At 36.6% G+C, this 13,572-nt stretch overlaps 1 protein-coding gene across 1 annotated transcript in view; it reads left to right on the top strand.

Annotated features, from left to right (window-relative positions):
* The window catches only part of LOC105558393 (titin), a 44,307-nt gene extending 35,909 nt beyond the window's left edge, over positions 1-8,398 (top strand). Inside the window, exons 41-54 of the mRNA XM_012006047.1 lie at positions 40-1,620; positions 1,857-2,626; positions 2,740-3,199; positions 3,260-3,351; positions 3,433-3,530; positions 3,633-3,853; positions 4,220-4,294; positions 5,849-5,953; positions 6,040-6,448; positions 6,545-6,614; positions 6,705-7,511; positions 7,648-7,714; positions 7,900-7,953; positions 8,349-8,398. Coding sequence (XP_011861437.1) covers positions 40-1,620; positions 1,857-2,626; positions 2,740-3,199; positions 3,260-3,351; positions 3,433-3,530; positions 3,633-3,853; positions 4,220-4,294; positions 5,849-5,953; positions 6,040-6,448; positions 6,545-6,614; positions 6,705-7,511; positions 7,648-7,714; positions 7,900-7,953; positions 8,349-8,356 — 4,817 coding nt within the window. The 3' untranslated portion in view covers positions 8,357-8,398. The remainder of the gene's footprint in view (positions 1-39; positions 1,621-1,856; positions 2,627-2,739; positions 3,200-3,259; positions 3,352-3,432; positions 3,531-3,632; positions 3,854-4,219; positions 4,295-5,848; positions 5,954-6,039; positions 6,449-6,544; positions 6,615-6,704; positions 7,512-7,647; positions 7,715-7,899; positions 7,954-8,348) is intronic.
* The last annotated feature ends 5,174 nt before the right edge of the window (positions 8,399-13,572 follow it).

Below are 13,572 nucleotides of genomic sequence, written 5' to 3'. Positions count from 1 at the left end.
GCAAAGAGGAAGTAACAAAAGAGGAAATCACATTAAAACCAGTGAAAAAAGAAAAAGTTGAGGAGAAACCGGAGGAAGTACGATTGAAGCCAGTGAGAAGGATAGAGAAACCTGAAGAACCGAAACCTGAGGAAGTTGTACTAAAACCTGTTAGAAAGCTGTCTAAAGAAGAAGTAACAAAAGAGGAAATCACATTAAAACCAGTGAAAAGAGAAAAAGTGGAGGAGAAACCGGAAGAAGTACGGTTGAAGCCAGTGAGAAAAATAGAGAAACCTGAAGAACCGAAACCTGAGGAAGTTGTACTAAAACCTGTTAAAAAACTGCCTAAAGAGGAAGAGTCGAAGGAAGAAATCACACTAAAACCAGTGAAAAAAGAGAAAGTTGAGGAGAAACCGGAAGAAGTACGGTTGAAGCCAGTGAGAAAAATAGAGAAACCTGAAGAACCGAAACCTGAGGAAGTTGTACTAAAACCTGTTAAAAAGCTGCCTAAAGAGGAAGAGTCGAAGGAAGAAATCACACTAAAACCAGTGAAAAAAGAAAAATCTGAAAAAATAAAATTAGAACCTGTATCTGAGGTAGTAACAGATATAATAGACGATAAACCCATAGAGGAGAAACCAATAGAGATAACAGAAGCTCCTTGGCGGCGTGGTAAACGTACAAAGAAAGTTGTTGATTTTAAAGAAGAGGTTACTGTAGTGCCCATTGATCAAGAGGAATCCGTTACAGAAATTCGCGAAGAAAAGGGAACAATAATAATTGCAAGTGAGAATATTCAGGAATTGATTGAAAAGAAGGTGGAACCTGTGCCAATGCATAAAGAAGATAAACTCACCGAGGAAATAATTACAAGTGAAGTTTCATGGAGGAAGAAGAAAAAAGATCGTCCAAAATTAGTAGAAGAAAAAGAAACGGTTATGTTAAAGCCCGTTGAAAAAGTGGAAGAACTAGAACCGAAAATTGAACAATCTAAAGAAAATGTATTCCTTGTAAAAGACAAGGAATTATCTGAAAAAGTTGAAATAAAGCTAGTAAGTAAAGAAAAAATAACGGAAGAAAAAGTTAAAGAAGATAAGGTTATTGAATTAAAGCCTGTAAAGTTTGCGGAACAAATAACAGAGGTTTCGGAAGAGAAAGATAAAGTTGTTATTGAATCGGTTAAAACAAAATCTAAAGCAATAGAAAAAATACCCGAAGAAATCACTTCTAATATTATTGAAAAGGAAATTGTAGATGTAGACTTACAAATTAAAACAGATATTACCCAAGTAGAAGACCGTAAGAGAAAACGCAGACAACGTACTCAGGTGGACATATCAATTATAGATAAAGATAAAACTATTGCTCCAAGATTTATCCAAAAGTTACAACCTGTTATCGCTGAATTAGAAAAACCTGCCAAATTTACATGTACCGTTATAGGAAATCCATTCCCTAAAATTTCTTGGTATAAAAATGAGCAAGAACTCCATGCGAGCGAAAAGTATACTATGACTATATTTGAGACAACCGCAACCTTAGAAATCACCAAAGTTAAAGAGGAAGATGTTGGAATGTATTCTTGTAGAGCGTCCAATCCGGCTGGCGTGGCAACATCCACTGTCAATCTTGTGATATTCGGTAGTAATATTGTCGAATATTTGAATTGCTTAATTTTTATGTTGATTTGCATTTATTTAAATAAGATTTATTTATTGGTATTTACTTGTTATTTTTTATATTTTTAATTTGCTTTACTAAATTTTCGTTGTAGATACAGAAATATGATAAAATAACGCTTATAATTATTTCGTACAATTACTAATTGTAAATAAATATATCCCCTACCACAAATATTTAAACATCTCTATTTTCAGAAAAAGAAGAGGAAGGCGTAGCACCGCATTTTTCAACGCCGATTAAACCGCTAATGATTGAGGAACACACACCTGCTTTATTAGAGTGCATTGTAACCGGTACGCCAATACCTGAAGTAAAATGGTATCGCGGGGAGAAAGAAGTGAAACCAAACAAGAGAACTGAGATGACTTTCAACCCAACAACTGGAAAAGCTGAGCTGAAAATTTTAGAGCCAATGCCTGAAGACGAAACAATTTATCGTGTTCGTGCTGTAAATAAATACGGTCGCGCTGAATGTAGAGCTAATTTAGTGATCAGTAACATTGTTAAAGTGAGTAAACCAGTTGTTCTGAGAGCACCGCGAATTACACGACCTTTGCCCGCCTTGATAACTGAACGCGGAAAGCCTCTAAAGTTTTTAGCTGATTTTGAGGGCGTACCAAAACCGGAAGTTAAATGGTTTCGTAATGGCATTGAAATTACACCGACTGACAAACGCAAGATAAATATCTATGAAAGTAGTGCCGAATTAAATATAACAGAAGTAACAAACAAGGATAGCGGCAAGTATGAAATAAGAGTTCAAAATGAAGCTGGTGAAGCAAGAAGTTCGAGTTCTGTTACCATTAAAGAACGCAAAGACACGAGCGAAGTAAAAGCTCCAATGTTTGTGGAACCTATTCAGCCTCAACTTGTTGCAGAAGGAGAAGTTGTTATCATGGAAACACGAGTGGAATCATATCCAGTGGCATCCTTTCAATGGTTCCATGAGAGCAAACCTCTTGAGGTATCTGTGTTTCCAACTTTGTGCTTGTTTAATATAAACTTTTAACTTTTACATAGAACAACATATTATGTAAAATTTCAGAAAATTAATAAAAGATATAATTTGTATTGCAGTCGACACCGCAAGTAAGAATTGTGACTCAAGAGAATCGATCGATTTTGATGGTAAAAGAAGTAACACCTGAACTGGCTGGTAATTACACGTGTCGTGCTGAAAACGTTGGTGGTTCAGTCACTTGTACGGCCACTATTAATGTAACAGACGTAACATGGGAAGAGACAATTGAATTAGTTTCACCAACATTTGTTAAGAGATTGTCACCCGTAAAAGTTATGGATGGTGAGAGTGTTAATTTAACTTGCATCGTGGAAGGAAAGCCAACGCCCAGAGTAGAATGGTACCATAATGACAAGCCAATTAAAGAAGGCAAAGAAATTACAATTGTTCAAGACATGGAGGGTGTCTGCAGCCTAGCTATTACTGAAGTATTTCCAGAAGATGCTGGAGAATATACCTGTCATGCTGTGAATCCTGTTGGCGAAGCAGTCTGCACGTCATCGCTTATTGTTGAAGGTATACCATTTGACGAACATAAGTATAAACGGTTATCTGTTTTATTCAATTCATTTTTAGCATACGAGTACGTGCCTGATTCGGAAATTGCATCTTCAATAATCGCGACATCTCTTACCACTGGATCGGAAGAAGATCTTCTATCTCCAAAAGTAAGTACAAATTCTCACAATATCCAACAATATAATTATGCTTTGTGCAATATTAAGCATTAAAATACATTTTATTTCTAGGAAACTCCTATCTTCGACACTGATGTAGAAGAATCCGTACCAGAGATAGTTAAGAAGCTTCCTCAGTTAATTCCTACCAAAGATGGGGAATTAACTAGGTACGTTTAAAACACGTTTAACAAATAATTGTATATCTAAAACATGAATGTATATGTATACATGTATGTGTGTGTCTAACTGCTAACTTTTCTTATATATAGATTGGAAGTAAAGATGAAAGGCAAACCAAAACCGAAAGGAAAATGGTATAAACAAGGTGTGGAAATAGTTTCATCACAAGAATTCCAAATTGAAGAATTTGAAGATGGTACATCAGTATTGACGATTGCTGAAACTTTTCCCGATGACACTGGCGAGATCACATTTGAAGCTCATAATCCACTTGGTGTATCAACTACGACGGCATATTTATCAGTAGAAGGTAATATCTTCTACTCTGTAGATTTCGAAGGCTTCGCTAATCTGGTTAAGCAAAATTCTTTTCAGTTTGCACTCTTCAATCGGAGAAGCGTCATCAAAGCGCTATAACATCCTGATAAAAATCCACTCATTATCCTATATAGATTCCATTACATTTATCTTATATAGTCCATATATTCCACATCAACCACATGAAACACTTGCAACATCCTCGATTTACACTATCTTCTGTCTTCTTTTGGCATATTTCAAACAAGTTTACAAATCTCTTTGGCCTCGCCCAAATTATTCTAATCAAATGCTAACAAGACCAGAGAGATTTGCCACACATCCATTCTATATTTCTAATATTTGTCTTGTGGATTAGGTATACTCGGAACAAAAGAATACCGAAAACCAGAGTGGGTTACACAAATGGAAGAAATGCAGGAGGCTTTAAGAGGTAAGACTTATGTTTATCATCTGAACACGTTCGATTGCATGCCGAGTGATGCATCAGCAGAGTGCAAGTTCTCAAGCGATAACCTGGATAAATGTATATCAAAAAGCAAGAGTTCCCAAAAAGATAGTTCAACTGTGACTAGCAAATTTTCATCGACGTAAACCTTGACAAACATTGATGACAATGCCAGATTACTTTTTGATAAAACTTGTTCGAAAAATGTTTTCTATTGAAAAAGCATTTGGATTCTATGGAGCCTGATCGAGAGAATATTACTACAATACAATATTCTTGGCAAGTTGATACTTCTCACAAGTAACAAACTTCAATATTTGATTCAAGAAGGCAATTACAAGAGAAAAAGCAAGATAAAGAAACTATTGAACATAAATATTTTTCATACGTTACGTTATTAGAAAATAAAAGAAGTGTACTTGTCAAATCTGTGCTCAATAATGAGGTGAAACACAATTTTGCTATCGAAAAAGCACACATTATATCATCACATGGAATCAAGTCGGAACATATCTCTACATTGATTTTAAATATGCAAAACGCGACAACCCCTATAATAAAAGATTAAAAGTATAAACAAGGTGTAGTAAAAACATCAAAAAACGATTGAAACAACTATCTCCAATTAAAACAGAAAATGACAAATATATTAGTCAAAAAATGATCGGCAAATCACTTTCAACTATTAATTCCTTTCCCACTGAAGACACTTTTAAGAAGGCGAGCATCAATTTGATATTCAATGAAAAGATCTCGATGGATGTATCAACAGAATGCAGAGAGAGGAAATTGTTTTCGAGTTTGGTGGATTTTCACCAACAGAGTATAAAAGAAAAATTTACGAGTACCTTTATTCAATTGGTAAAGACGTATTCTCCAGAAAAGCAGATATCACTGTTGGTGTTTGTTTTCAATCGAGGAAAACACCAAAATGCTAAGTGTGTATAATCAAAATAAACTGGACATAAAGATATTTATGTCCATTCCGGAGAAACTTGCAGTTAAGCCGATTCACAACCATCAAAGAAAATATCATACATATCTCAAATTTAATACTCCTGTCTCAAAATATCTCAAAGAGAGACAAGTCGAGAATTATGCTACAAACCCACAGATATTTCTGTTAGAGCCGAAAGAAATTGAGTAGAAATTTTTCCAGCAATTGTATACAGTGGAAAATCAAGAACTACGAGAATTTTTACTACTTGAGAATCAATGCAGTGGTAATTTTGGATTAACGGGCAATATATTCACATTTTATAGCGACTACTGCATTGAAGATGAAAGAGGCATCAGGTAGAATGCTTCTGGCACATCAGGTAGAATTTGATTTAAAACTAACGATAGAAATGTAGAAGTAATTATTCAGAAAGTAACTATGCATGAATTTTCATATATGTTTGTCTAACTAGACTACTGACATAAGGCTTATACAAGTAATCTTGACACCAAATACAAAATGTGGTAAGAAAAATGCAATATTTAATGTCTATTTCTATTGTAAGAGTTTTTCTTAATCGTAGCTTCATGATATTTCAGCTACACAAGCCATTCCACGATTCATTCAAGAAATAACGGACATTTATGCAAAGGAAGGAGATATCGCTTTGTTCGAATGTGTCTATTCTGGTAACCCCAAACCAGGTAATCATTACACATATAAATATAGTAAAATATTTTGTAATTTAATTGTAAAATCTGTTTTAATTAATTACTTCCTCAACTTATAGATGTTGTTTGGTATAAAAACGATAAGCTTATAATGAATACAGAGAATGTAAAAGTACGTATATTTGATGAGGAAAACAGAACTACTTTAACAATTAAGCAAACTACCGGAGAGGACGATGCCACATATGTTTGCAAAGCTACCAATGAAATTGGAATGATAGTAACAAAAGCTAAACTGCATGTTGACACTGTCAGCGAAGTACGGTTAACGTCGGATGACACAATCAAAGAAGAAGAAAAGTTTGATATAAAGCTGAAAAAACAAGAAGAAAAACTATACAAAAAGAAGAAAACCGAGCTAAAGAAGGCAAAGGAAATTAAAGAAAAAGTAAAAGCTGAACGTGTCAAAATTGAGAAAGAAGAAATCCATGAAGAGAAGCTGATTCCGAAAGAACAGATAGAAGAAAAGTTAGTAATGCTACATTTCGGCTTGTTCATTTTCACTTCGTACTTGTTTAATTTGTTTTATTTCTAAATTATAATTTTTGCTATTTGTATTTGCAGAAGAATTGTCGATGTTGAAGAGACCCAAATATTAGAAACTACAAAGTTTATAGAAAGTAAACCCGAGGAGGTATTTAAGTTGTGCAGTTTTTAAAATATTTTAATTATAATTATATTTTTTAAAGAATAACACGAATTACTATTTTATGTTGCACATTAGGTTTCTAGAGCACGGAGAATAGTACCGATCCAAGAACCAATTGTGACCGAAGCAACAGCTTCTTTGAAGAAAATTGACGATCAGAAACTACGAGAGCACATACCTAAATTTGAAGAACGTGCGAAACAAATTGTCGAAGAGCGAGAAAGTGTCGTCGTATCAGAAATCACGAGTGAAGATATTGCTCCTGATTTCACCATCGAAACAAAACTTGATCGCGCTCAAGTTACTTCGGAAACTCTAGAGAAAGTTGCAATCTCTGAAGCACATGTAGAAACTAGCGTGCAAGAAAGAAAACGTATAGAAACTAAGCAGAAAAAAGTAAAGAAAATAAAAGCAGAAAAGATTAAAGAAGATATTACCGTAAAAGAGATTGTGGAGCGACAAAAAGAAAACATAGCTCGGGAAGTCGACGAGATAATGGAGGTTCTTGATGTAAAAGAGTTTGGTCCAGGAGAATCTCCCCTTCGAGAACTCGCAACAATTGGCTACTTGGTTCGACAAGGTGTTTCCGTAAACGAGATCAACGAATGTCTATATAGGACTGAGATGTTTCCTGCTTTAAAAACACCTGATGCTCAGAATGCTTTGGTACAATTGGTGGAAAGAAAGGGTCACGGTCCCTTGATCACTCAAGTACTTACGGAGGAGACAACGACCGATGAGAGCTTTGTTGCAGCGACAGTTGGTTTTCGTGCGTTTATGAAAATGGTCGAGCTTCAGCATGCAACCGTGGAAGAAGTCATCATACACTTTGCTCCGGAAGATTTCAGGCCACGTGCTTGGGAAGTTACAGAAATTTCCGAGGTACAGATCTGACAACAAATGTTACATAAATTTATAATAATTATTAGAAAATGCTCTGTCTTCTACATTTCTCTTACAATTAAATATATGCTGTAATATTTCCAATAATAATTTCCTGTTTTGTTTCTTTTCTTAGGTCGAGACTGAGCAACATGCTACGGAAACAGTAGATATTGTTCGCAAAATGGAAGTTCATTTTATGGGTAAGCTGAGATTGCAAACTGTAATTTCTCCGTATAGATATATAATCTCTAGAATTCTTTAGACATATGCACAAGATTCGGATTTATTTGAGATTCTTTTCTTCTTTTAATATTTTTATTATTGTTTTCGCCCCAAGAATAATCCCCTTAAATTTTTCATAAAAATAAGTATTCTCTAATTACAGAGCAGAGAGACGAAAGGAAAGCTACTCATGTACAGGATATTCGAGAAATTAAAGGTTTGGAATAATAAATTTCGACGCATGAGATAATTTACTAATTTAATGATTTGGTTTTGCCACAATAAGCAGGGCTATTGCAATTTTGTTATAGTTTTATCATTAGCGAATAAGGAACACTATACATTGGTAATTTTAATTAATTTTATTCAGAATGAACACAAGTTCATATAAATAGACAAATGGATATCTTGTATAAAACATCAAAATACGTAAATCAAACATTATGTTATGTTTTGTAGAAATTAAAGTTTCAATCAATGCCATATACTTTTAAATATATTTCAAATGCTTTTTTATTTATATATCAAAATATTAATAGGAAAGAAAATGTATACTGATTGTGAGATACGATGCTCATAGCTGTAACAATCACTGTTTTATTATGTTTTCAGATGTATGAAGCTTTACTTGCTCGAATAATAGATGTGCGATTTTTTTGCTTACGCCGCTATGCTTTCCACACGCAATAAATCCTGTTTCCTTATCTAACACAACATTTACCGTCATATTTTAATTAGCTATTTTCCATATCAACTTCGAAATCAATGCTTTGTGATTTGATGCGCTACGCTGATTGCTTCTTGAAAAGTAAGTTCTGTATCTATCGATATCTTGCTCAACACAAAATAGTATGAGATATAAGAGATATAAGCCTGATTATAAAATTAATAATGTTATATTCTACTAAGCTTATTTACAATAAAATTCCACATTTACACGTTTCTGAAGATCCAAACACTTGCTACTTATTTGTTGAGCATATTGTAATCAAATACACGCTCTTTAGTCGCGCAATAAAATACGCAACACTCACGTCTGACACAAAATTCTCACATACTTTCCACAGAATACGAGGACACACGGCAGGCACACACAACATTGCGCAAACGCAAAGATAGAAAACCAAGGGATCAAATTGAAGAAACAACACAAGATAGGGAAGAGGGGGTTCAATTAGTTAAAATCGAGGAAGTCGAGGAGATTGAAAAAGAAAGAAAAAGGGAAGAAATTGAAGAAGAGATTATTGAACTCGAACGGGACTCGAAAGGTAGACTGATTCGTAAACAAAAGCAAGATGTGGAACAAGAAACAAAAATAAAAGAGGAGGAAGAAACGATTGAGAAAATTAGAAAGACATTAACGTCAAAAAGATCAAATATTGGTAAAGACGAGATAGAACTAGAGGAGATAGAAGAATTTGAAGTAATAAAGGATCAATTATTGCCATCTATGGTTTTGAATGTATCTAGCCAACGAAATCAAGTGATACCATTAGATCGAACAATCGAGCAAGCACCTGGCAAACCCGAATTGGAAAAAGCTAAATACACATTAGACACTGTTATCGCGCTAACGGAACAAATGACATCGGTACATGAAAAAGAAATTGACCACGTGACGAGTCTAAAACCTACCGAACGTAAAGCGTCAATATCAATCTCATCTATAGAACCATATTCTACCACAGAAACTACTGCACAAATATCTACTGATGAATTCTCCGGTTCTTTCAAAGCCACTTCTTATGAAGCTACACCTTCTGTAATAACGAAAGAAAGTCTTCTCATTAGCGAAACACTAACTCATGATGATGGTGTATCAAATCTAACTTTGATCACACCAGAAACGAGTCGAAAAGCAGACGTGCAGATCACTGTGCAGGAAGCAACAACTATTAGAGAGACCATAGTTAATCAAAGCGAAATACCCACCGAAGATTTTATAACACCCTTAAGCGTTAAGGCGGAGGATATTGTCTTGCCACAAGTATCGCTTTCGGTTTATGAGGTACAAGAAGGTTTAACTGAAGATAAATTGGAACCTGTGAAAACAATTCTTACAAAACCTCGAGTTAATATCAATGCAATGGAGCCGCTAATAGTGGAAGAAATTCATTCTGAAGATAAACCAGGAAAATATTATCCAGAGTTGATAGTACCTACGGAAGTTGCTACTGAAACAGTAATCTCGCAGCGACAACACATTACCGAAGAGATGAACGCGCCTGAAAAAGAAGGAACATACATTCCAGGTAGATTACCACCAAGTCAAACAGCCCAAATTGGAATCTCCTATGGAAACGAAACAGCTGTTATTCACCACGATCTCGTGCAGGAGCGTGAAGGCGAATACATTCCCGAGCGTAAAGTAGATTCTTTTGAAGCTACACCAAATGTCACTTTTCTGGAAGGAGTCACGATATCAATGGTCGATACTCAACAAAAAGAAGATGATTTAACCATCGAGGAGAACAAACAGGTCATGGCCGATTTAAATGTTATCGAAATAATGTCAGCTTTAACGACAGAGACAATGACTTCCGAAAAAGAACGAGACTATCATCCTGAAGAAAAGCCTATTGGTAAACTGGCCGTTACGTCAATCTCTTCATTGGAGATTGGTTCTGTAACAGACACGATTGTTCAAGAATCCGAAGGAGCTTATAATGCCGATCAAAAACCATCCGTAGCACTGGCGGAAACGTCAGTCAGACCGGAGGAACACATTTTGATATCTCAAATTCAAACCGCGGATTATCCTGCGGATTTGAAAGACACGCTCAAGTATGTCTCAGAAAGCGGTGTCGTATCCATTCAATTAACTGAAGCTAAAACTGTCGTTGAAACGCTCACTCATGATCGAGAGGCTGACATGAAGGAAGATGCTAAACCGGAAATCCATACGATCGAGACGGTCTACGACGCTGTCAGAGGTATCGAGATATCGCAGGCTACTTCTATAGAAAAAGAAGCCGAACTGAAAATCTTTGAAATGCCTGAATCACATCGCGGCAAAATAGTACCTACTCATCCAATGATCTCCCTTGAAGTTCAGGAGACCCAGCCTGAAAATAATTTAGGTGAAGTTACGAAAGAAACCTTACCAGCTGCTACAGCTAAGGTCGAAGCGATCAGTTTGCAAGAGATGATCGTTGATGAGACTGTTGCGGCGGAAGGTGTAGCTCCGGCGAGGAAGGATGAGAGTCCTGAGACAATAACCGCTGTAATCTCCATGAATGAGATTGAAACCTTGCACACCACAATGATCGTAGCAGGGGAGAAAGAAACTGAATATCTTGATAAGCCCGACATTAAGGGTGCATTTGCAAATACTGAATATATGACGCAAATGGCTCCGATATGCGAACAAGTAAGAACAGAATCGTCGACTGAAGAGTACCTAGTGGTAGACAAACCTGTGAGTGGAAAAGCATATCCATCTCATGTTCCTATAGAAACTATCAGCATTGTTATGCAAGAAACCGCGGAGAAAGAAGATGTTTATAAAGCGGATATAAAACCTGAGGGAAAAGTAGCAAACATCGAACTCACAGAGACGAGGCCTGGTGCCAGCGTTCTAGAAATAATTCCACATGATCTTGAAAACATTTACACGCCGGATATTAAACCAGAGACCTATACGGTTGAGTCGTCCATAACTGGTCACACTATCGCGTCAAAAGCAGAGATCTTAGTGGAACAAAGTGCTGGTAAGATGAGCGATGATCTACCAAAATTAGGCAAAGCGATAATACAACAAGAAGCTCTGGAAGAACTGATAGTAACCGAAACAAATGTCGGCGAGGCGGAACGAATCAGGGATGAGGATGCAAGTCCTATTAAACAGAATGCCGCAATTGAAGTATGCGCGCGATCTGAAAAAGTGACCGTCACTGAAGTGACGACCGGAATGAAAGAAGAAGAATTGTTAATGGAAAAATTACCGGACGAGCGAAGGGTTGTGTTAGACATAACTGGAGGCCATGAGATAGCCGAAACACAGGAGATGATTCTTGCAAGCACTATAAGTGCATTGAAAGAAGAAAAACCGAATCAGGAAAGTGCCACTCAGTTGCAAAGCGGACTAGACATTGTACAACAAATGGAAGTGTCGATATCTGAAAAAGAATCTCCTTTAGAAATCGACATAAAACCTGATGTTAAGAAAGTTGACATTACTTTCCAAGAAGGAAAGAGTCTGACAATTGAAATTACGCATCCCGAGGACAAAGAGGATATACTTGGTGAGAAACAGCCGCCAAAAACAGCCGAAGCTACAATTGATGTAGTAACACAGAACATAGCATCGACATTTGAGATTATCAGTGACATCGCTCCAACTGAATTATCTACCAAACCTACTCAAGAAGCACGTCCTAAAACCACATTATTACCATTTGAAACAGCCGTTGCTGAAGAAGTACAAACAAGAGAAACTGAAAAGCCGTTCCCCCATATGCCAGTGCCAGAGAAAACAGCTAATTTCGAATTTATAATGGGTGAAGGCCTAGTTGTTTCTTCTGTGACAACAGGTGATAAAGAGAGTATGCTTGCAGAAATGGAAAAACCACAATCAAAATCTGCTGTTTTAGATATCCCTACTCATACCGTGGCAGAAGCTGCTGAAGTAACCGCGACTGATAACATTAGCGAATTAAAATACGAAGAACCGATCTCCGTAACGGCTACAACCGAGCATATCACTCATCGTAGTATTGTTACATCCGAATTGTCAACTGGTGATTCAGAGCAACCTATGCTTGATTTCGTCAAACCTGACAAGAAAAAAGTTGATGTGTCTTTCGAAGAAGAAACAAGCGTAACAGTAATTGAAACTATTGCGTCCGACAAGGAACGAGAATATGTGAGTAAATTGGATATTTCTGGTGAAACAATTACCACCAGTTTTGACGCGCATAAAATCGCTGAACTCACTGAAGTTACGCCGGCCATTCATGCAGGAGACCTCGATGTGAAAACACCAGCAAGTGCAGCGGCGAAAGAAGAATGTTTACCGTTTGAGAGTATCGTTCAAAGTGAAATTGTTGCAACAGAAACAGAAATGGAATTTCAAAAAAGACCAACCAAAACCGACACGGCTCAAATATCTGTCGATGAAATTATCAGTGCTACTATGTCTACTGAGATTTTAGGCGAAAAGGAAGGTGTTCTCCAAATTCTCGAAAAACCTGCGGAAAAAAGAGCCGATATTCAATTTGCGGGACATATTATTGCTGAGAAGAGCGAAATCACTCCAGATTCCAGTGCTGGAGAATTAATGGAGACAAAACCGATTTCTATTTTGGCTACTTTCTCAAGTATCCCGTTAGAAGCGATAGTGGCGACGGAAACACAGCCAACTGAAGCGGAGGCTATACTCGGGAAAGATAAAATACCATCTATGGCCCAAGCTGATCTTTCAATGATAATGGAACAAAGTCTACAAGTATCCTCGGTAATCTTGGAGGATAGAGAAACTGAATATAAGCCAAAGCAAATACCAAAAGCAAAAACAGCAGAGAAAGCACTAATCGAAACTCATGGCGTTGCCGAAACAACAATGCAAATTGCTAATTTCAGTACTGGTGAAATTGCTCTTGGTGAAGCACCACTGACTGCCATCGCAATTCCAGATCACACAGTGTTTAATCCACTAGTGGAATCACAACTTATTATTCAAGAAGGAGAAGAACAATTTACACCAGCGTCAATGCCGGAAAATAAAACCGTAAATGTCAATATGGAAGAAGGCAAAGTAATCGCAAGTACAGCGCATATAACACCAGCAGATAAAGAATCGCCTTATGTTGTTGAGGAACAACCACGTAAACATGCT

The sequence above is a fragment of the Vollenhovia emeryi genome, unplaced genomic scaffold (assembly GCF_000949405.1).
Source record: "Vollenhovia emeryi isolate VEMERY1.0 unplaced genomic scaffold, V.emery_V1.0 DF939348.1, whole genome shotgun sequence".
Classification (NCBI taxonomy): Eukaryota; Metazoa; Arthropoda; class Insecta; order Hymenoptera; family Formicidae; genus Vollenhovia; species Vollenhovia emeryi.
The sequence above is the reverse complement of the archived record's forward strand: the minus strand, read 5'-3'. Positions and strand labels throughout refer to the sequence as shown.